This window comes from Thunnus maccoyii, chromosome 3, assembly GCF_910596095.1.
Source record: "Thunnus maccoyii chromosome 3, fThuMac1.1, whole genome shotgun sequence".
NCBI lineage: Eukaryota > Metazoa > Chordata > Actinopteri > Scombriformes > Scombridae > Thunnus > Thunnus maccoyii.
Window position 1 is genome coordinate 9147993 of NC_056535.1, and position 23915 is coordinate 9171907.

The 23915-nt window shown below is 39.8% G+C and overlaps 3 protein-coding genes across 5 annotated transcripts; 1 reads left to right on the plus strand and 2 right to left on the minus strand.

The window, feature by feature from the left end:
* Positions 1 to 1836: 1836 nt before the first annotated feature.
* On the minus strand, positions 1837 to 8165 carry LOC121893816 (tubulin monoglycylase TTLL3-like). Of its 3 annotated transcripts, none has more exons than XM_042405904.1 (15): positions 8058 to 8165; positions 7289 to 7441; positions 6283 to 6357; positions 5954 to 6057; positions 5674 to 5845; positions 5515 to 5570; positions 5240 to 5368; positions 5035 to 5149; positions 4802 to 4906; positions 4528 to 4720; positions 4244 to 4392; positions 3909 to 4152; positions 3000 to 3259; positions 2664 to 2839; positions 1837 to 2567 (listed from the first exon to the last, which is right to left on the minus strand). In XM_042405904.1, the coding sequence occupies exons 2-15, from the start codon at positions 7386 to 7388 to the stop codon at positions 2034 to 2036; spliced, it is 2412 nt and encodes an 803-aa protein (XP_042261838.1). In that variant the 5' UTR covers positions 7389 to 7441; positions 8058 to 8165; the 3' UTR covers positions 1837 to 2033. The 3 variants fall into 3 exon arrangements, with proteins under 3 accessions (XP_042261838.1, XP_042261837.1, XP_042261839.1); XM_042405903.1 differs by having other exon boundaries at positions 7289 to 7444; XM_042405905.1 differs by having other exon boundaries at positions 7289 to 7471.
* A 614-nt stretch (positions 8166 to 8779) lies between these two features.
* hmces (5-hydroxymethylcytosine binding, ES cell specific) lies at positions 8780 to 14958 on the plus strand. Its single transcript, XM_042405906.1, has 7 exons — positions 8780 to 8954; positions 9119 to 9337; positions 12153 to 12296; positions 12391 to 12603; positions 12945 to 13099; positions 13185 to 13377; positions 13493 to 14958. Exons 2-7 carry the CDS (start codon positions 9149 to 9151, stop codon positions 13682 to 13684), a joined length of 1086 nt encoding a protein of 361 aa, XP_042261840.1. The 5' UTR covers positions 8780 to 8954; positions 9119 to 9148; the 3' UTR covers positions 13685 to 14958.
* rab7a (RAB7a, member RAS oncogene family) lies at positions 14631 to 21049 on the minus strand. The gene is made up of 6 exons (XM_042405907.1): positions 20693 to 21049; positions 17223 to 17285; positions 16883 to 17009; positions 15956 to 16174; positions 15641 to 15769; positions 14631 to 15522 (listed from the first exon to the last, which is right to left on the minus strand). Exons 2-6 carry the CDS (start codon positions 17273 to 17275, stop codon positions 15427 to 15429), a joined length of 624 nt encoding a protein of 207 aa, XP_042261841.1. The 5' UTR covers positions 17276 to 17285; positions 20693 to 21049; the 3' UTR covers positions 14631 to 15426.
* Positions 21050 to 23915: the final 2866 nt, after the last annotated feature.

Here is a 23915-nt window from a genome sequence, read left to right on the forward strand (position 1 = left end):
GGGGTGTTTACCGCCATCGCGTGTTCAGTGTGTGATGTTGAGGGTGAGGTCGGGGGAAAGCAATTTATGGCAAAGATATTATTGATTTATGATCCAGAAATAGGAGAAAAATATTAAAAATAAGTCTATATTCCCATTCCGTCGTAGGTTTCGTTGAAGTATAGTCATTCAAATAGGGTGAATTAGTGTAATGTGGGGCACCATAAGCTCAAATGCTCACATCTCTTTTTCTACGAAATGCTAATGATTAGGACTGCTGTCAAATTAAACCTGGGGTGTCATGTAATAGAAAACACATAATTTCCCCACATTTTTCATTTAAAATGTGGTTTGAAAAGTGGGACAGCTGGTTTTACTAATGTGGAACAGTCATATATGTTGTTAAATTGGTGAAATATACATTTAAGTACATTAAATGTGCAATACCAATAGATATTCAGTCTTCGTCTTGTAATGCTTTTTTTTTTTTTTTTTTTTTAACTTATTTTACTTAATTTTTTCCAAATTATATTATTACTAATATTCATATATAATACACAATATCATACATTACTATACTATCTGTAACAGCAAAAACATTGTAATTACTGAAATGACCAAAGGTGGTTAGCACTTTGACCTTGAATGTAACTGACCAGAAAAGTTTTTATTGTATGAATTAAGGTGATTTAGACCTTTCAGCCTAACAGTGAGTGTCCCATATTTCTGCTTTAAGTGTCCCACATTAGGAAATGCACATAATCTGGGACAATTTGGAACAAGGAACACTTTTATATTTGTCATTTCTATTCCAAGTGTGATATTTGCATTCTCTTTTATATGATATGATTATAAAATACCTTCGGGATTTCAGAATGGTATTGGGTGCAGATATAATGTACTGGCTTCATATCAAAATATCTTGCTGAAGTGCTAATTGCAGAAATTGTCCCACATTATTCTAATTCACCTATGATATGTTCTATTGTTTTCTTCTACTGACATTGATCACATTCCCTCTGGGAATGTTTTTTCTAGTTCAGAAAAATATTAAAATCTGTAGTAACAGTGTCGCCTCCTCTTGTTTAATTTAGCACTCCCTGACTCCTCTTCCTTCCAGTTTACCCTTAATGTTAACTATGAGTTTTGGGTGTTCCCATGTCTCTAATCATAATGTCCCAATCATAATCTTGTCATTACTACTTCCTCTCTCCTAATATAACTGAAAGAAAATACTGTGGGTCTTGACACCGGATTGGATTTGAAACAAATTTCACCCCATCACCTCTCCAACTTTTCTTGCCACGCTTGAATAACTGCTCATCATATCTCACTTCAGATTAATCTCACTTATGTTGTTGCTGAATTAAACTTTGCATTTTTTCATTTTCTATTTTTGTAGCTCAAGCAGTCAAATCGTAAATCCAGCACCTTGAGTCCAACCACTTAAAACAAAATTTGTTATTTCGCTGATGGTATCAAGCCATGCAGATAGTTTTGGTTTTATTAGGTTTTGATATATTTGTCTCTTAGATTTCTTCCTCCATCCCAATATGTTGGATGAGAATGGAATTTAATTTGTGATGCTCATATCATTGAAAAATGGCATTTAAGAAAAAAAAAAAACAGCTACACTCTTCCTGAAACTGTTTGTCAGTCTGCATAATAGACCATACACCTCACTGTGAACATCTAATGGAACTAATTTCTACCAAAGAAACAGCCCCTTTAAAAAGTGTTGACAGTGAGTCATTTGGATTATCCAAGGTAACAATGACACCGTTTATGAGTAAAAAGTTATTATTGTGTCCACGTGATTAAATTGTAAAATAAAGTAGTAAAAAAAATAGACATGGCTAGAATATAAATTCTGACTTTATTATGAGGTAGGCCAATAATCCCTGCAAAAGGAAGGTTCAAACTGGAGGAGTGTGTGAACAGTTTGGTCAGTGAGTCTTTTTGTTTATTTGTTCACCTGCACAGAAACTAATAGTAAATATCTGATGACAGCCCTGATGTTGTTGTTTCTGCACTAGTACCTTTTCTGCAGGACCTTAAGTACTCAAGGTACCAGTGGCTGCTTGCCTGGATTGTTTTGGAACAGTAACCTCCAAAAGCAAAGAGAGACCTTGGTGCTTCTCAGTGTTGCAGGGTTGGACTTTCTCTGAAGAGACCTTTGATACTTCTGTCCTCCTCTTACACACAAATACAGCATCTGAGTGGGCATTAACAGGTAGGTGGATGGATTTGTTTACAGTCATTGGCAGATGAAGTGTGAAGGTTTCAATAGGGACGGGCACAGGTGGCTCAAGAGGAGGAGGAAGAGGAGGAGGAGGAGGAGGAGGAGGAGGAGGAGGAGGAGGAACTCTGCTGCTGGTGTTTTTGAGCCAAGTCTTGGCACTCTTGGACAACGTCTTTGGCAGAGACTTTACTTTTTCTGCTGCGGCCTCCTTTTCCTTGACGGTGCCACAATGTTTTGGTGCTGAGCGGTTGGAGGGCCTCAGAGGAGGAAGTGGGCAGGGGCGTTTGATCCTGAAGCCTTCAACAAGAAGGTTGACTCCTACATACTGTGGCACTTCTACAGCTGCCTAGAAACCAAAAATGATATCCACACTAAAATATCCTGACAATATGGGCCACATTTATACATATTAACCTGAACAGAGATAAACATTTTACCTTACCTGCCTATATATGAGCTGAAAGTCTCCTGTCTTTGCAGTGCGGTCTGCTCTCCGGTCCAGGACGACTCGTAGTGTGTCCTCTTGCACAGCAGCACAGAGGCGGGCTGTCACAGTTGTGGAGGGAGCCATAGTGGGGCTGGCGTTGATTTCAATCAGCCATGGACACAGGTCACGACCTCCAAATTACAAAGCAAAATATCTAACTGGTCTCATTTAAATTAGAATTGGATGTCATGTTTATTCTTTTATCAATATAATTTAACAGCTCCTGAAAAAGCAGCTTTAAAATATAAGATGATGTGATTAAAACAGGTAGTAATGTATAATACTACCTACCTAACATGAAGTCAGCACCGTAGAGCTCAAAAGTGTTTTTGCGTGACTCCATAAGATCTTGTGTCGTCTGTAAAGCATGGATCACTGCCTTCTTCATCCCCGGGACTACCACAGTCTCCCACTGGGCTTTGCGGCCCTGATTGGACAGAAAGGTCCTGAACTGGTCATCTGACCACATGTTGTCTGCTGGGATGCCTCGATGGCGTTGTTGGGAGGGCTTCAGATGCTTCTGGATGGAGTTATTGCAAAGATGGACTGAGCTGAAAGGACGGGGGGGAAAAAAGAAGTCATAAAATGAGGGGAAATGGGTCTGTTAATTGGACAGAAGTATAATGAGACATGATAAAAATGATCGGGGAAGAAATTACACCAGATTGTTACTACTTTGACTGTTCTGTTCTGTACTTCTAAACCTTTCTCTGTTTTATTACAACAGTTAGTTAGTGATGACACCAACACATTTAGTGACAAGAGTGCAGATACACAGAAATCAGGTATGAAAGTGATCAGGCTTGCATTATTTTTAAAATTCCAGGTGGGTAGAGAATTTGCTTTTATTGACTACTTAAATTAACTTGGCATATTTCTAATGTTTTGCTTATAGTTTGTAACTATATAGTTGACCTTGGATTTTTTTCTGGCTGATGTCAAAGGCAGCAGTGATGCAGACACAGATTTAAATATAACCGGAGGAGAAACTGAACAGTTAATGTGAAACCATGCATGGGTGCATCAGATCTCCAACTGAAAAGGACAAGCATAATCTGTGTTGACTTTTCCTTTCTCTCACTATCTCTTTCTCTCACTGTCTCTCACTTCCTCTTTTTCCATTTCAACTGTCATCTGGTATCACATCTGCTTCTTTCTTTCATATTACCCCAATTTGCTTTACAAATATCACTGTCTTACCTGTCCAGTGTATCTAGTGAGTAAGGCTGTGTAGAGAAGCGCAAGTAGCACTTTTTATAGAACCACACAGTAAGAGGATTCCAGTCGGTGACCAGGAACCACTGGCGCACATCAAATTTGGTGCCATAGACCAGCAAGGGGCGTTCCAGGTATTTCTGCACCACCCACTTGTTGTCCTTCATGAGGGTTGACTCACTGCCCACCAGCCTGAGGATCTGATCCAGACGCTTGGCGCATTTGATACCTAGAAGGCAGAGGAGACTGGTCAGCTAGGAGTTTGATACATACACATATTGATATACAGACATTATGTCTGATAGTGTCTGACTTCTCACCTCTGCCTCTGGACTTAGCTCCAGGTTTGATGATCCAGATGTTGTGTATGCCATCTATATCCAGCTGTGGACTGACCTTCGCCAGCCGCTGCAGCATGGCCTTACAGCAGCTCACAAAACGATTACTGTTCTCAATCTGGGCTCCACCGCTGAGCAAAGAGCAGAGAGGGAGAAACTGTAGTGAAACACCAGAGCTGTATAGTTTGCTGGTTTCCTATCTCTATCTCTCTTTCACGCACACACACAAACGAACACACACACACACACATACACACTGTACTCACTGAACAACATGGTAGTAATTGTCAATAAACTCTGCCCACTCCTCCTTTGTAAGTGTTTGTGGTGTCTCCGAGCGTATGTCTATGTCGTTGTGCTCCAGACTCTCTAAAAACTCCTGGCATACTTTGAGTGCCCTGTCAATCATTTGCGAAAGGACCACCGGTCTAGATTGCCGTTTGCATCGTTTCCTGTTATCTGAAAGTGGAGGAAATAAACTAAGTCTCTCCTTAATTAGCTACATGAGTAATTTGATAGTCATGTGAGAAATAGTCATACCATGAACAGCCCAAAAGTTGTTACTTGTCCCCTCTCCCTGAATATCCTGCTCCCTCTCCACAATGTACTTCAAAAGACTGGTGCAGGCTGTCCTCTTGTAGTCTTCTACAGAGAGGACAGGCACAGACAGGTAAGTACTGTAAGTTTTTTCTCTATGAGAGAAAGTAGAAAGGAGCTGGAAATACAAGAGATAAGTGTAGTTTAGCTGGCTGAACTGTAAAGTAATATCTGACCAATGAAAATATTCTTCTCATCCTGTGCTCCTAGTCTGTAACAGCGGGGGAAGAAGGTGTCTGGGTCAGCTGAATCAAACCAATGCAGGTTCCTCAGGTTCACACACAAGCCCACCTGTCACAAAAAAAGACAGATATTGATGGTGGGTGTGACAGAGGGCCACAGAGGAGGCTGTTATTACATAATACCAGCACATAACTGTACCTTGGTGGTGAAGCTGCCTGTTTTTGCAAAATGATTGGTAATCTGTTCTTTTTGCAAGCTGTTGGTGTTGATAGCGTCTCTACGGTTTGTCCAATAGAAATAAACCATTTCATTGCGCACCAGGCGAGACTATGGAGTGAGAAGAGGAAAAGGATGGAAGCTGAATCTGTTAAATCTTTCTGTTAAGAACCTCAAATTTCCAGCATGGTGATCCAAGTTTAGCAACGTATCAACTTAGCCTCATGTTAGACTAGAACCTTAGAGGTTGTTTTTACCATGAGATCATATAGTCCATCTGGATCCTGCTCTTTTTCAACATCATCTGAGTTATCTGAGAAGAAGGAACAATGTTAATAAATTGAGGGATATAAACAGATATCCAGAACAAAAACGTAATATAATTTCTTAAGCAGTTACACTTTTATCTGTCTCACCATCATCATCATCGCTGTCACCAGCATCATTAGAGCTGGCTCTGCTCTCATCGCTATGACGCTGGTGCACATACTGTTTGGGGCGATGTAAACGCTGCTCAACCCAGCCTCTGGCCCTCAATGCTGCCCTGATGACAGGGTAAGGGCCCTGGATGGAGAATACCTTATGCATCTGAGAGGACAGATGGCAGAGACAAAAATGATATATGATTTTTTCGTGCAATCAGAAATTTATGTGACCATAGAAATGTTTTGCTCATGACCAGTAATGTTAACTCACCTTGACAGCTTTGTTCGCGATGGCTTTGGCTATACTCAGTCTGTCTAGGCTGAGATATGGCAGGGTGGCAATGCTATGTCGATTTTTGCCTTCGGGAAGTGTAGCTGACACACACAAACACACACAAACACACACACACACACACACACACACACACACACACACACACACACACACACACACAAACACACACACACACACACACACACACACACACACACACACACACACACACACACAGTTGAGTAAATTATACTGTCAGCTGAAATAGAAATAGTTAATGTTGCAGGCCCATTGGGGCCCATTTCCGACTTGCAGGCTATACCTACTTGTTTGCAGGGTTTTGCTTTCACTTTGGTTGCATTGCCGGGCCTTCTGATACTTAAACAGGCTGTCTCTCTCTCCTGCAGTAACACCAAGAGCACTCTGTCATACATCTCACATCCAGACAATGGGTAACGCCCGGCCCATCCTATATCCTACAACTTCCTAACCTTCCAAAAGCATGTTTAGATCCAAACAGAAGAGAGAACTGAGCCCAGATGTCATGTTTTAAGCTTTGTTAGTAATTGGCAATACATGACGTAGCAGTCCAGTGCATTAAGGAGAAGAGGCAGGGGAATATCCACAAATGTTTGCTTGGATATAGTTACTTGCAACATGCAACATACTGTTTGAAATTGTAATATGTCCAAGTCCACAAATTGGCTGGTGAATAAGACATGCACCTAAATGCATAAAACATACACCAATTATATTTGAATAACACATAGATGTATTGAGTGTACAAGATAAGTATACAATGATGATCACAAAAGCCAAAGAGCATGTAACTAAAGCTTAAGCTCGGCGCCAAAAAGAGCAAAGTCATGAAACTTTAATGCATGGCCTCTGGATTCAAACATTTGGCCACCTGTCCTGAGTGTGACCTCATGATTAATTCAGCACTTGTGATCTATAAGCTGGCTCTATGGATGCAAAGGCCAAGTCTGGAGATGTGAAGTCAGGCAGTAGCAACCTTTCATGTTTCACTTTAGAATTGGGTCCCACAGCATTATCAGCTGCAGAATAACCCAGAATTGTCTCTATTAAAGGGCTAATCTGTCATTTATTGACAATATGAGGTCATAAACAGAGTTTGACATATAAATGAGGAATAAGAATTTCTGGTGTTTTTCATTTCACTCCAATTAAGTGTTATGAATTATGATGATGTGGCTAACCTTTGATTAACATTTGAAGAAAATACACCTTAGTGGTTTTTAATAGTATTTGTCTAATACTTGGGGTGTTCAGATAGGGACAGTTCTTCCTTTGTTGCTTTCTGTCTCTCACCACTGTCTGGGCATGGTGTGCAGCATCCATCAGTAGCCTGCCGGCCAAGGCGGACAGACTGTCTGGACCCGGTGACCTCCATACTGACATCAGCTCTCATTCATCAAAGTAGTGTTTTCTTCCACTGTGTTTCATGGTTTGGTCAGACACAAACTGCTGCAGAGAACACAGTCTAGAATTTATCTGGGCAACAATCATACAGTGTTAAGGTGTGCGCCAATGTTACACAAACAACGTGCACAGATACGCTGTTGACAACTGCTGGTTTCATGCATCTCTGGCTAATGGTCTTGTAGATCAGTCGCTCTCCAAGTGCAGTGGACTATAAAGTGGGTCAGATTGCGGTGCATGAGACAGCTTGGCTACACCTGTCAAGTTTGCACAGAGACAGGGTGTGATACTTAGTCTGATTTCCTTCAGTTACCTGTTGAACAGAAGCCCAGAACTGGATACATATCCAAGCAACAGATATGCTCACCAAAATCTTACTATATATTTTCCATCACATCAGCTTCTGCGCAGCACACAAAAATAAAATTATATGATATTTTCTTTAAATCCACCACAGGTTACAATTCATTTTTTAAACTAGCATGCTGACTCTGCAAAACAAACCACAGCCTCACTGCCACGACTCTTTTTCTCTTAACTGGCAAAGTAACACCAGCAATCAGTGTTAACTTCTCTACTGGGATATTAGATGTTACAGAGAGTCTAACCAATTTTAAGCAAAGCTTTGACATCACGGTTTTGTGATTTTTCTTCTTACCTGCTGCTGAGGTCCACAGGTGTATTAACTTCGGTGCCGGTTCAGTTTCACCGAGGGAACGCACGGTGCGCCCCACTCGACCTGTTTATTGTCGCTAAGGCAACCACTACAACGAACTACAAATAATTAAAAAAAAACTACAAACAGTAAAAACAAACAAAAAACTACAAATGGAAAAAAACTACAAATGGTAAAAAATAAAATAAAATAAAAAAATAAATACAAATGGTAAGTAGCTGATGTTTTCAACATCCACGCCAAACTAATAGGCGTTTATTTTCCTTTTTACTTTTGTCAAGTTGCTGTTGAAACCCGTTTTTGAAATGTATTCTGTATTTTCATTGTACATTGACACTTTTACTGGTGTGAACGATGTGGATATTTATTTCACCTCGGAATAATTTCGACCGCATGGAGTATTTTTTTTATTATGTTCTTTTAATTTGTTTTTAAAATATTTTTCCTAGGATGGCGAAGTCATGACCCGCCCTATTCTGCCTTTGATTGGCTTACTCTAATTTATTACTCTAACCCTAACCAATCTCACTCCTCATGCCTAAACCTAACCAACCCAAACAACGAACACCAAACAACGAAGGCAACGAGTACTAGCCAATCAGAGACAGGGTAAGGCTGGATATGACTTCGCCATTCTAGGAAAAAAAATCCAGGAAAAAAATTGGCGCCTGTTCAGACTGACTGCTCTGACATCACGGTTGTCATGCGCAGTCGCGCTCAGCCTCTGTCCCTATGCTCTGTCCGGACAAATCCCCGCGAACACACCCACACTCATACACACCACATCATAACGTTAATACACCCACACTCATACACACCACAACATAACGTGAACACACACACACGATTGAAACTTCACGATATAACACTCGAAAACAGGTAAGCCGCTCTGTTTCTAAACTGTGCCTTTACAGCCAGTGAAAGATAAATGTTTTGTTTACTGAAGTTAATGTTAAGCTAACACTAGCTAATACTGCAGAGTTCTGCACAGTGTTTCTTCACTTATCTTCCACCTGCTACAATTTGTTGACCCTCTGTCTCAGGTGGCAGAAAAGTTTAGGTTCACCAGTAAAATGTGTGGAAGGACTGCGTGTACTCTGGCTCCTGACGAGGTGAGCCGAGCCTGCTGCTACAGAGACCGAGGTGGGCAGCGGAAACAGCCCCGTTGGAGGGATGGAGATGCGGACAAATACCGACCCTCTTACAACAAGAGCCCGCAGTCCATGAGTCCTGTCCTGCTGTCACAGAGACATTTTGATAAGGTGAGCTGTCTCTCTCCGTGTGTCAGTTAGATCTCTATGAAATAACTGCGTAAAGTGAAGGACATCACATAGATCCACGTTATGTGAAGTAATAAGTACTCATCATGCTATAACATCAGAGACACATCTGAAAAGACTTATCGTAGATAAGTTAATTAATAGATACTCTGAAATATCTAATGATAAAAGCACCATGATGCATTTCGTCAGGTAATTAAGATAATAAAAGTGAAAAATAATGTTAGTTTTATTGTTAATTTATTGTATGCAAGCTTCCATATGGATACATAATATACTATTCAGTGCTACAACACCACAATCTGAGAGCTACAGAAATTAACCACAGACTTGACTCAACACTTTTATGATGAACTTCACAGTATGGAACAACATTACATGCTTCAAGAGGGTAATATGTATTGTATTACTGTTGTACTGGATAGCATTATACACTGATGAGTCACAACATTAAAACCACGGCCAACAACAACTACCTAGCAAAAGTGGTCCAAGGAAGGACATTGCAGCTTGCTGAGTATGGGGCTGCATAGCCACAGACCGGTCAGAGTGCCAAAGCTGACCCTTTATCGCTGCCGAAAGCACCTACAATGTGCATGTGAGCATCAGCACTGGACCATGGAGAAATGGAAGGAGGTGGCCTGGTCTGATGAAATGCACTTTCTTTTACATTATATGGAGAGCGGGGTGCATGTGCATCGTTTATGTGGGGAAGAGATGAAACCAGGGGCCTGTTTCAGAAAGCCGGTTTAGTGAAAGCCCTGAGTTCGTTCACACTTAGATGAGGGAAACTCTCGGTTCTCAGTTTCAGAAAGAGAGCTAAATTAAACTTGGGGTCAGTTACCGCAGTAACTGACACTGTGAAGCTCACCTGCTAACTGGCACGTTTTCTTCAACAAACCTCAAGTTTCTCTCTGTCTCAGAGCCAGACATGCTGTTTCATTTCCTCAGTCATTGAGTCCGTATCAAAGTGCATTCATTAGTGGAGGTTCACTATCTGTCAGAATCTAAATCCTGGTTGGGTATTACTTTAGTTACTCAAGCACTTTCAAAGGTTACTGCTTTTATGTGCATCAGTCATTTCTTTGAACAGCAGTTTTTGCTCTAACATTCAAATATTACACAGCGTGAATTCACCTTTAGCTTAGAATAAAACCTCTGCACGTCCTTCTGTTATAACACTGTGACTGTGCACACAAGACAGCTGTCAGTTTGTTAGAGCAGCTCCTGCACTGAAATCTTTATTGCACATAATGTGTAATCTCAATTTAAATTTAAACAATCGGTATGAAGCCTTAGACATGTGGGATCAATGAATAATTATCTCCATCAATCATGATGTGATTGATCGCACTGATGGAACATAATTCCTTTTATATTGGAGATTATATGTGAATATGCTGAGTGAGCAGTATTGTGGTGCATCTGCAGAATGTAGTTTGAAAGTGAGATTTTTAAATAGGGAGCATAATCTTAATGTGTTTTAACAGCATTTCAGTGACAATGTTTAAATTTACTAAATTTGTTGAAGTAGTTAAAATAAAGTCACTGAACATTGTTGAGCTGAGATACAAATAGATGTCTAAAAATTTAAAATATTCTGTATTTTTACCTCGACGCCTTTTCAAGTACAAATCACCAAACACATTATTACTGGATCAAACTGTGAGCTTGCAGTCATGTCTCTGTGTCTTTGATCTATTTATGTTTTAAATCTTTAACTATATTTTTCATCTTCAGTCGCTGCCTCCTGTGTTTTGTCCGTCAGATTAAAGCTGAACAAATATATTTAAAATGTGATGTAGCTGCAGCCTGATACACAGTCAGATTCCACTTTATCATCATTAAGGAAATGTAAGTCTGGTAAATGATGAATTAATGGACGACACTGAATAAAACTTTATTGTGTTAACTTATTGACACTTTTCCCGCTCTGACATAAGCTCTTTTTTTAAAAAGATAAATGTGCACCGTCCACATACACATGCATTAATATCTCTAAATCCACTGGATTAAAATGGAGGCTCTGCCTTTTATTTACCTGTTGCCATAGTGATTCGTAGTATCGGAGCTCCATTAATGATGGCTTTTTTCATTCATCACGCACAAGCTTAACTCAGAGTGAACATATTCAGAGTTGATTGAACTGACTGATTAGCTGTTCTGAAACTGAAAACTCTGAGTTTCCCATCTCAGGGTTCATCAACTCAGAGTTCAGGGTTAGACTCAGAGTTTGCTGAAGCTGCTTTCTGAAAGGCCCCAGGATGCACTATGGGAAGAAGGCAAACTGGCGGAGGCAGTGTGATGTTCTGAGCAATGTTCTATTGGGACAACTTGGATCCACCTACCTAAACATTGTTACAGACCAAGTACACCCCTTCATGGCAACAGTATTCCCTGATGGCCAGTTGCCTCTTTCAGCAGGATAAAGCACCCTGACACACTGCAATAATTGTTCAGGAATTGTTTGAGGAACATGGCAAAGAGATCAAGGTGTTGCCTTGTCCTCCAAATTCCCCAGATTGAGCATCTGCAGGGTGTGCTGGAAAAACAACTCTGACCCAGGGAGGCCCCACCTCACAACTTACAGGATTTAAAGGATCTGCTGCTAAGGTCTTGGTGCCAGATACCAGAGGACACCTTCAGAGGTCTTGTGGAGTCCATGCCTCAACTGGTCACAGAGCTGTTTTGGCAGCACAAGGGGGACCTACACAATATTAGCTTTTAATGTTGTGGCTGATCGGTGTATATTGCAGGTGTTAATGTTATTCGGTCTCTGCCTTTTATGTGTGTTCAGAATGCTCCTGCGGATGAGTGTGTATTGGCTGTGATGCGTTGGGGCCTGGTACCTTCCTGGTTCAAGGAGAACGACCCGAGCAAGATGCATTACAGCACCAGCAACTGCCGCAGTGAGAATATACTGGAGAAGAAATCTTACAAGGTGCGTACACTTTGAGACACTGCTGAGTGGCAAGCTACTTAATTTCTATCAGTATATTTTACGTGTTGTCTCTGATCACTTTTTCTCCCCCAAGGACCCCATGATAAAAGGACAGCGCTGTGTCATCCTGGCTGATGGCTTTTACGAATGGATGAAGCAGGAGAAAGGCAAGCAGCCCTTCTTCATCTACTTCCCTCAGACTCAGGGGAAAAAAGAGGATCAGGATGACCTCGTGACCTCAACCCTCAATAATGAGAATTCTGGGACGGTGTGCCCTCCAGAGGAGGCCTCCCCTGCCCTGACAAAGGTAAGTAGTGGGTTTTCTATAGTAATATAAGCACCATGAACATTTGCTTTCATCCAAAACAAATCTTGAGAGAATGCAACTTTGGCGGAAATTACCATGGCTGAAAATTTCCTGTGTGGAAGAGGGGCCAAGGCCAAAAATGTGCATGTGTCCACCAGGTGTTTCTGTAGAATTCAAAATGTAACGCAACACACAAACACATGCTTGAGTTTTGATGTTAGTGCCAGGCTGAGGATTCCATAAGTCATAAACCAACAAGATCTTTGGCATGTATTTTCATTAATTCTGCAGATTTTTATAATTTAAACATTAGGGCATGCTTGTTGCTGTGTGTCTTTGAGGAAGGGGAAGCCCCAGGTGAGTGGACTGGATGGAGGTTGCTGACTATGGCCGGAGTGTTTGACTGCTGGACATCTCCAGTCGATGGAGAACCCCTTTACAGCTACAGCATCATCACTGTGAATGCTTCTCCAAACCTGCAAAGCATCCATCACAGGTAACATTAGTTGATGTGGAAAAACACTCCTTTATTAAATTTGGGTCTGTATGAAATTCTAAATTATTGTCTGAATGTGTTTTAGGATGCCAGCGATCTTGGATGGAGAGGAAGAAGTGAGAAGATGGCTTGATTTTGGGCAGGTGAAATCTTTAGATGCCTTGAAACTGCTCCAGTCAAAAAACATTTTGACTTTTCACCCCGTTTCATCGATTGTGAGTAACTCGCGCAACAACTCTCCTGAGTGCCTTCAGCCAGTGGATCTTAACGGCAAAAAGGTACAAGATTTAATGTGGCATTTTACTCACTGTGGTTGAAAGTTTTAGCTATGTGATGTCAGTTCTCTGGCATTTAGAGAGGTTTGAGCTGATCAATCTGGCCCTTGACCCCTAGGAGCCCAAGTCCACAGCCAGCAGTAAGAAGATGATCAACTGGCTGATGACTGGTTCCCCTTCAAAGAGGAAGGACTCAGATACACTTCAGAGGCAGAAAGAGGGTGAAAGCAAAGCAAAGACTAAGCGAAAGTCTGCAGGACAGCTTCAGCACTGGCTGCAGGGACCCAACAAGAAACCAAAAACCAGCTGAAGAGATGAACTGGACTGAAAACTCTACAGTATTGAAAAGACCATTTAGGTCTTGTTTATTCTACTTTACTGTTTCGACAGGTTTTTAGAAAAAGATTGTTTCTTCTATTAAAAGTCAAATACTTTAAATGTGACAAATGCGCTATATTGATACTGCTTAATAAAGATTTACACAATAAATGTCAGAAATAAACACAGTGTGCTTTATTCAAGATTTTTATTACCCTTATTACTTGAAACGCAAAGACATTTTGAAACAATGTAGATGCTATGCATTTATCATATTAATAATATAATAATGATGAATGCCAATACTCCCTCCCCACATTTTTTTTTCTTCTTTCAAAGTTACAGTATGTAAGCTATCTTGTAATCTATAATGCATTTCAAAGTTTTAACATAATACGAACAGACAGTTAAAGATCTGATCGGTTAAAAAGAAATGTCAAGCACTTAAATTGTTTGCCAACACGAGCAACTGGCAGTCAGATATGGAGATTTACAACACAACTTTCGCCTTCCCCACAAAATGATTGAGAGGTTTGCAAATATACAAAGTCTTGCAATAGTTGACAGTAAAAAGAAGAAATGTACTAGCTAATAGTACTTAGTTATGAATGATATTTATACTTGAGAAAAATCTCTCTCCTCTCCAGGACTGTCGGGTAGAATGACATGCTGACTTGATTTGGTTCATTCCCACGTCAGATGTACCAAGAATAGTTGATTACAAGACGAACCTTCATTTCCCCAATAGAGGAACAGCGAATAGCGAATTAGGGACAGCGCTTACATCAAGCAGCTGAGTTTAGATTCTACTACGTCCTCAACCTGAGCTACAAATGCATTTATTGTGGCTCTAAAATGAGATGTCTGAGCAAGTCTTCAGTTATTGTAGATGACAGCAAAGTGCAGAAAAGAAAAAAAACAACCTGTACACACTTAAATGATGGTCTTGTCATTTAACTGTATTTTCTATTCGACACCAATTAACGAGAATCAGCCGGCAGCATCTTAATGTGATCCACACATGCACCTTCACACATTCTGATCCTTCAGGACATCAGTTCCCAATCCCCAACAAGTATCAGTTTATTTTTCTTTAAGGTTGCATGAGGTAAAGTGAAACCATGGTGACAAGTGTTTTTGAGTGTAAAACTAATTTAAGCCACAACACAAATGAGTAAAATGAGGGGAGCAGTGTTTCCTCTATTCATGCAGCAGTGGCGGGCCGTGAAAGTAAGAAAACCACCACTGCTAAAGAAACTTTGATTTTAAAAAAAAAAGTTTGTCTAACTTTACTCATAAACACAAACATGTATAGAGATTATGCTTTGATTTACCACTTTAAGTATCCCAAATGAAAGCAGTGAGAACCAAAACTGGGTGTGAAAGCAGTGATATACATGAAACCAAAAATGAGATCAGCCCAAACCACCGCCACCATGAAAGAATAGGATGGGAAACACTGGGAAGTAATAAGCATCATACAAGTAAATGCCATAATGTTTCCTTAAGGTGTTCTTTGGGCTAGGAGACTTATTTTATAGAAAATGTGTGTTTTGTATACATAAGGAGGTGGGTGCAGCATGTCTGTGTGTAGTAGTATACTCTATGAGTGGGATGCTGCTTGTATGTTGGGCATTAGGGATTAACACAGTGGGCCATGGGAAAGGGGATATATAGACAAGGCAAGACAGGGTGATGAGGGCAATGACGAGCCCCCGAAGATCTTCAGAGTCCTCAGCAGCTGCAGGTCTCCGCTGACGGCTTGGCTCGCTCGTTCCTGTCCAGCTTTATTGGCTCAGGGAACTCATTGTACAACTCCACTTCGGTCTCCTAAAAACAGAAAACAATAAGTGAGGTTGAGCCTCACTCCACATCTAACAGCTTTCACAGGAACACATGTAAAACAGGAGGCTGGTTAAAAGTATTCACCAGTCTCTATTGCTGTTACCTGTTTAAGAGCGTTGCGTGCAATAGTCTGGAAGGCCTGCTCCACATTGATTGCCTCCTTGGCGCTGGTTTCGAAATATGGGATGTTGTTCTTGCTCTGACACCAAGCCTGTGCTCGCTTGGTTGTTACCTGAAACACAAAGGAACCGATGTTACACTAACAAACATCAGATAAACAAGAATGACTGTTTCACACAAGCTATTTTTAAAATGGTTCCATTAATTTAAAGTCTGAAGAGTATCATTACTTCTTAAAGACAACAATCTCTCAAAAAACCCACCCCTGGTACACACAAATCTGATTACTTGGACCCACCTGTCTGTTCTCCAGGTCGATCTTGTTGCCCAGCACCACAAAGGGGAAATTCTCCGGGTCTCGAGGGCTGGCCTGGATCAAGAACTCGTCCCTCCAGCTGTCTAGAGTCTTGAAGGTGTTGGGTGCTGTCACGTCAAACACCAGGACGCAGCAGTCTGCTCCGCGGTAGAATGCAACACCTAAAGACTGGAACCTCTCCTGACCTGCTGTGTCCCAGATCTGCAATACAGAATGGAGAGGAAATATGCATTTAGGTAGATTAGGTAGGTTTGACGTGTTAACATTGTTCACATAATTCAAATTTCTCCATTAATGACAGTCATGTCCCTTATGCACCAAAAACTTCTTTAATCCAACATTGTTAGTCATCAAAATGTGAAAAACCTGTATGTAAGCCACAGTAATATTCAAAAGACTTCATGTCAAGTCCAATTTTGACGTCAACTTGACTGAGATAACCCAAAGTGTTCACATTATCAAGATACAGTACATACATACAGTAAGTGTGCATGTAAATCCAATTACAGACAGACTTGCTAACCTTCACAGCTGCTAGTGTTCCACAACAGAAAAGGAAAAACAAATTCACATAACTGATCTCCAAAGTGGAATTTTCAGTTCAGGTTAAATGGGACTGTGATGGCAAAATGTCTTTGGATATGAAAATACACATCTAGAGAAAAAGCATAAAAGATTTGTTTTCCTTGCTGAATTTATAATATTTGGGAGAAAGTTATTAATCATCTTTAATAATGTGTTTTAATAAACCGTTTTTACAGAAAAGTACAATATAATGCATTTTCACAGTGGTACAACATAAACATTACTCTTTTCTTTTATTCCCTGTGATTGTTTTAGATATGATAATTGGGTTTCAATGAGAAATACGTCTGTGTGGAATTCTTGTGAAAGTTACTTCCTCAATACCTGCATTGTGACAAGTCTGTCATCCACCATGACTTCTTTCGTCAAGAAATCAGCACCTATTGTGGCTTTGTACTGGTTACTGAACTTCTTATTCACATACTGGTTCATCAATGAGGTCTTCCCAACTCTAGAAAACAAAAAAACACAACACATACAAAACATATGAAGGGCAGAAACAAGTGAAACAGAGAAAGTCACCATTATTACTTGATTGGTGAAACATAAAAAAGGTTCCTCGCTTGCTGTGTAAGTATATCTGTGTGTTAGAGGTGTACTGATCGGAGCAGATTAACCCTACCTTAATGAACCCTTTTAGCTTTAAGGTCTCAACATCACTCACCCAGAGTCTCCGAGGATGATGACTTTAAGTAGTACTTTCTTCCTTGACGTCATTGTGCCACAGCTGTAAAGACAATAACATACATCAGACGGAGAAGAAAACTCCTAATAGAAGCAGACCAACGCTGGAATTGCCCAAAAAAGATGAATACAGCCTTGACCTAGAGATGACCCTTTTGATATGGGCCAACAGGTTTCAGTGAAAGATGATCGGGTATGTGTGCGTCTTTAAATACACTTCAAAGAAATGAACCAGTTCTAGGAATTAAACCAAGTGAGGGTTCGTGCTATACTTGAGTTACCTTAACTGCACAAACAAAGACAAATGCAGTAATAGAAATGTGCTTCACATTGTACAAAATGAGGCTCTAAAATACAATTCGGGAAACAAACAATTCCCTTGCCACTTTGTTCAAAACATGTTGAACAATGCGGTTCTGTGGTTGTTCAGCTGAGATGACATCTGCTATTTTTGTCACCGCAGCTGATTGTTCTTGGAATACTGTAAACTAGCAATGATTTTGGGATATTTATGCTTCAGACAAACTATTCAGTGAAACAAAACGACATTGTTTCATTCCCAAGTTCGATAAAGCTCAACATTATAATAAATTGATAACAAAAAAAAAGGAAAACACAGCCAGTTACTACAAAACATACTGAATGCAGCCACTGTGTGTGTTAATCATTACGTGCATAAACAGTACAGCAGTGCATTATGATGACTTCCCCTCTGAGATCTGAATTTTTCCTTCCAAACTGGCAGTTGTTGCCTTGAAATCATCATCTACACACACAAACTAGAATTTATAAAACAAAACAAACAAAAAGCAAAGAAAACATTTGGAAAAAGCCCCAACTATTTTCATTTGTTATTCTTCTTCAAATGTAATATCTCTTTCCTCCCATTTACTTTGTCCTTATAATTCCAAGATCCCTGTTAAATATCTCTTACTGTATATCATCCCCACAACTCTTCCACCGTTTTCATCTAAAGTAATACATACAGACAGGTGACAAATTGAAGGAAAAAACAATATAAAGTGTCTCAGTAAGGTGTTGGGCCACCATGTGCTGCAAGAACAGATTCACTGCATCTTGGCGTTGATTCTGCAAGTCTCTGAGCTCTACTGGAGGGCTGGGCAATACATCGATATTATATCAATATTGTGATATGAGACTAGATATCATCTTAGATTTTGGATATTGTAATATGGCAAAAGTGTTGTCTTTTCCTGGTTTTAAAGGCTGAATTACAGTGAAGTGAAGACTGTTCTAGCTGTTTTATTATATGCCTTTACACACTTAGTCATTATATCCACATTACTGATGATTATTTATCAAAAATCTCATGTAAATATTTTGTGAAAGCACCAATATCATCCCTACAATATTGTTGCAATATTGATATCAAGGTATTTGGTCAAAAATATCGTGATATCTGATTTTGTCCATATCACCAAGCCCTGATTTGGTGTTTTGATGATGGTGGTGGAGAGCGCTGTTTTACACGTCGGTCCTAAATCTCCCAAAGGTGTTCAGTTGGGTTGAGGTCTGGTGACTGTGAAGGCCATAGCATATGATTCACATCATTTTCACACTCATCAAACCATTCAGTGACCCCTTGTGCCCTGTGAATTGGGGCATTGTCATCCTGGAAGAGACCACTGCCATCAGGATAGAAATGTTTCATCATAGGATAAAAGTGATGACTCAGAACAACTTTGTATTGATTTGCAGTGACCCTTCCCTCTAAGGGGACAAGTGGACCCAAACCATGCCAGCAAAGTTCTCTTGGTGCACGCCACACATGCACTCGCCCACTTGTTGAGAATATGGTGAAAGATGACTCATCTGACCATATCACTTTTTCCACATCTCTGTAGACCAGGACCTTTGGTTTTTGCACCACTGAACTCTCAAATGTGCATTCATCTTAGTAATGAGGGGTTTATGCGCTGCCACCCTACTATAATATCCTTCTCTATGTAATTGTCGGCGGACTGTTCTTGCCGACAGTCACGTCCTGCATTGACATTCCCAGTCACCTGAGGAAGAGTTGCTCTTGTTTTTCTTTACATATCACACTAATGCACAAGCATCATGGTCATCAAATGTGCAGTTGAACATAATTTCAGAACCAATTTACTGATGTCTTTCCTATAAATCTAAATGCAGATGTCACTTTAGTCACTGTTCCTATTGAAACACTAACCAGTCTTTATGACTGAAGCTCCTGCAATCAGTGCCCCAACAATCAACTCTCTTTCAAAGTCACTTAGATCTTTTCCTCTTGCCATCTTGATACATAATCAGAATAAACTAGGCCTGCTCAGCATTTTTATACATACCACAGAGCACGACTCAATGTTAATTGCTTAATTGTACCATGCAGTGCACCTGTGTGGAAGCATCTGCATTGATTATGTTTCTCCACTCATTTATTCTGGTTTTTCCTTTAATTTGTCAGCCATCTCTATGTAATTGGTGAATTGCTACCACGTTCCTGTATATCTGCTAATGGATGGTCTAGATAATCGGAAGCAGCTTAATTTTGTATTAAAACCAATTAAAGACCTCAGATTCTCTAATTTGCACCCGCTCAAAACATCACTAAGCACTTCTGACTTTGGCCGGGTGCGCTTTGTAATAATAAACCACCTCATACAGCTGTAAAGACCAAAGTCCAAACTCTATTACCGATGAGCGTTAAATCCCCACTCTATTCGTTAGATCTTGGAGCATTATCGACACAAATAGTTAATTGTTTCATCCGCATATCACTTAAAGTTGAATGTAATATCTTCTTACGGGAGCAAGAAGCTACGGTTTGAATCTATATTTGTACTATTATGAGGCAAGAGTAGCAAAGCTATCGGTGCGGCTCTCATAATCTGCACCCCATGACACTGTGTCAGGGACTGATCACATGGTTTTAAAACACAGGACTAACGGAACCATGACTTGGCAAGCGTGATTAGCACAGCAAATACTTCGGTTGGATTCCACACACATAAAAGGTGTAATTCTTAAATCTATTAGTCTATCTGGTTGTAAATAATCCCACTTTATAAACTATACACAGTGTCCCCGTGTCAACATTTTACCCAACGACTATTAAGACATCAAGCACACTTGCAAAGGGTTAGCAAGACAGAATAAACATTAACGTACATTTGCAGATCAAAATGTGAGCTAGACAGACAAGCAAAAGCACGACAACGATTACACATATCTTATAAATAGTGCAGAAATGTTAAATAGATAATCTTGTAAAGATAATTAACGCCAGGCGTTTTTGGATACCGTGTCCACTAACAATTACCATATCAGTGACACTTCTTAATTTAAGCTAACGTTTAGTTTAGCTAAGCAAGGTTTTATAGACAAATGTGAAACTTACTTGACGACAGCTACATCTTTAACACATATCATAAGTGTAACCAACAACTAAAGTCAACACAAACCAACCTGGGCGGTGATCCTGCGGTAATAAAAAATGTCTTTGTGGACTTTTTCCTCTGCCTCGGGTTTTAAGCGTTAGCTAACGCGCAGGCTAGCTGACAGGCTAACAGCTCCTTTAAATGTCTACCGTTAACAAAACAACACGTTTTAGCAAGTCGACAGCTAAATACTCTCTGATAGCTAGCCTCGCAGCTAACTCTACTTATCAAAATCAAAACTGCCACTGCCGACGTGTGTCTCCCTTCGTGTAACAGGGGCGATTTGGTACAATGGTCTTGTTTCGTCTTGTTGCCGTTGACGCTAGCAGCTAGCCTAGCTCTGTCCACTTCCTCCAAAACAAGCTGTGTCGGTGAGCGCTGACGTCACGCGCTGGATACGCCTTGTTCCTCTGGACCTGAGGAGGTCACAGTTTCACCCCCCACAAAACTGTTATGGAACAATGAGTGCATGACCAGAAACAATAAACCACTATATTTCCAACATTGGAATGACATGAATATCATTTTGCTTGTTGACTTCCAAAAATTATAAAGCTTAAATTCTCAGTTATAACGAATTTCTCATAACAAAAAACCTTTCTAGCCACTTATAAAGACTATCAAATGGTAATAAATACTAATCCTATAGTGGAATCCTTAAGCTGATGAAATGCCATTCTGAGAGGCAAGAGTTACAGGAATTGGAACCTACCTTCTTTGTTAATTGAATAAATATTAAAAGTCACAAATGTATGAATAAACATGTAAGAAATGATTATTTACAGTTACAATTACTCCACATGGGAAATTTATGTGGAAATAGGATGCCTTCTGATGTTTGGAAATGTATAAAAAAGTGGTTTTCAACCCAGTATTCCTGTTTGGTCCCTGATGAAGGTGCAAGTGGAAACATTGGGCTTTGACTCAGCACAATGTTGTTTAAATAAAGAAACGAACAAGTCTGTGTGCGGTCCTCCTCCTTCGACTAGTTAAGAGTTTCAAGGCCACCAGCACCAGCATAAATTTGGTGGGGTTGAGGTGCTTCTTCATTTGAAATTTGTGTGGAACTCCCACATACAAATTTGTCTTAAGATTTGTGGATATCGATAAATGTGATTTTTGTTCAAAAATGAAGACACGACTAAACATCTATTTTATGAATGTCAGTAAACATCAGGATTCTGGAAAAGAAATGAAGATTATTTTGACACTCAAACCAACCATTCAGTTAAGCTGGAGGCCAAAGATGTAATATTATACTATGAAAACAAAAACCAGAAAGTTCAACAGACTGTCACTTTATTAATTTTACTGGGAAAATTTCACATCCGTAAATCCAAGTTCTCGAGGTCTCGCCCCTCATAATTGAATTTAGAAAGTATTTTGAGTCTATCCAACTTATAAACAATAAATGTGCACATACAGTTAGTATTATCCATTTATTCATTATTATTACTTTTACCCTTTGTCCTCTTACCATGTTGACTCTATCAACAAATTGAAAGTGAAGTCATGTCCTTTATGTTATCTTTATTTCATTATGTGATGCTTAATTGTTTTCTGTTATTGTATTAATATCCCACATATTGTGACGCATTCTATAAATAAAGTGATGGGGAAAAAAACAAACAAACAAAAAAAAGACAAATAAAAAAACATGACCTGAGAGGTCACAAATTATAATATAAATACAATGAAAGCATTTTAATGTGTATATGATTATATTTTCTCTTTCATTGGTAATGGATTATGGAAAGTCAAGGAAGGCTGTTATGATCTACTAAACAGATGATATAGGCCTATATAAACAGATACAATACATTGTCCATCTAGCTTATGAGTGCTGCTGAATTATCACTTCACTAACACGCCCACACCTTTAACTCACCCTAATAATTAATTGCAATATCTTCCACAATTTAGAAATCCAAAGCTAAAATCGAATGATCAGAAGATATCACAAATAATAGTAAATACAAAACAAACAAACAATAAATGCACAACTGAAGTATTTTGAAAACTTTGAAGCCAGCTAAGTATTAAAGTACATGCTTCACATGCAGCGTAATAGTCTTAGATAACAGTGTTGACACTCACTAAATCCCAGCTCCTTTCCAGGTGGCAGACAGTGACTGGCTGCTTGACCTGGCTCCAGCAGCTGTATCAGCCTCTTGGCCAGTTTACTATACCATCTGGGTATTTGATGATGACCAGTGTACATATATGATGATGACTTTGATTTTGCTCTTTCCATTTAACTGACACATCATTGTTTTTATTCTGTGTAGGCAATTTGATGCTGTTGTCTTTCGTGCCTGCTTATGATGGTTTCTGTGGAACTGAATCACCTTTTACATTTAAGGCATTTGACAGACTTTAAAAAAATAAAATAATCCATAATTACACCGTCTATTCAATTATGCCCCATTACTTTCCCTGAATTGCAGGGCCGGCCCATGGCATAGACCACATAGGCAGTCGCCTAGGGCACCAAATAAAGGAGGGGGCACCAAGTGAGTTACCAACGGGTATGCTTGCTTCTGAACAGCTTTAGGAAATACGCAGTCGCATGGGTTTTAACTGGTTTGATTTTCAAAGCCTTACTTGTTGGTCAGCCACCAAACACTCATTGAATGGCACCTTGACCCCCACTTGCCTTTTGTCCAGAGAACTGGGAGAATTTGTCTGGGCTGGAGGTATCATCATTGTTACACTTCATTTTAGTGTGAGTTCTTGCACTTTTTTGGGCTCCAATTTAAATCTCACCTAGGGAACCAACATAGTCAGGGCTGGCCCTGACTATGTTGAAGGTTTTTTGTCACGCATGAAAGTCAGCTACATCACAGGTAATCTGATTTCCATTTTGCTGCACATAAAATGTAAATCAGCCACCTAATAACTAACTTCCTGCTTTGTAGCTCTTGTAAATGATCCAAAAATAGGCGATGGGGAGAGGCCATCGTCATCAATGTTTAGCTGAGGACAGCTGATATGTGTGATCAGTGTCCCTGACTGCAACCATAAAAAAACCCTTGTATCCATGGGCTGTACCCTGATTGACTGACAGACTGATTGATTGTGAGCTTTGGTTTTCACATATTGACATATGACCACGGGTGACTTTCTAAAGTAGTTATGGTTAAAAAGCCTTTAGTGCATTATCAACTGATTCTAAAACCCATTCAAATATCTGCATGCTTAGACAATTATAATGTTTACATTATAATTAATACAGCCACAACAACAACACC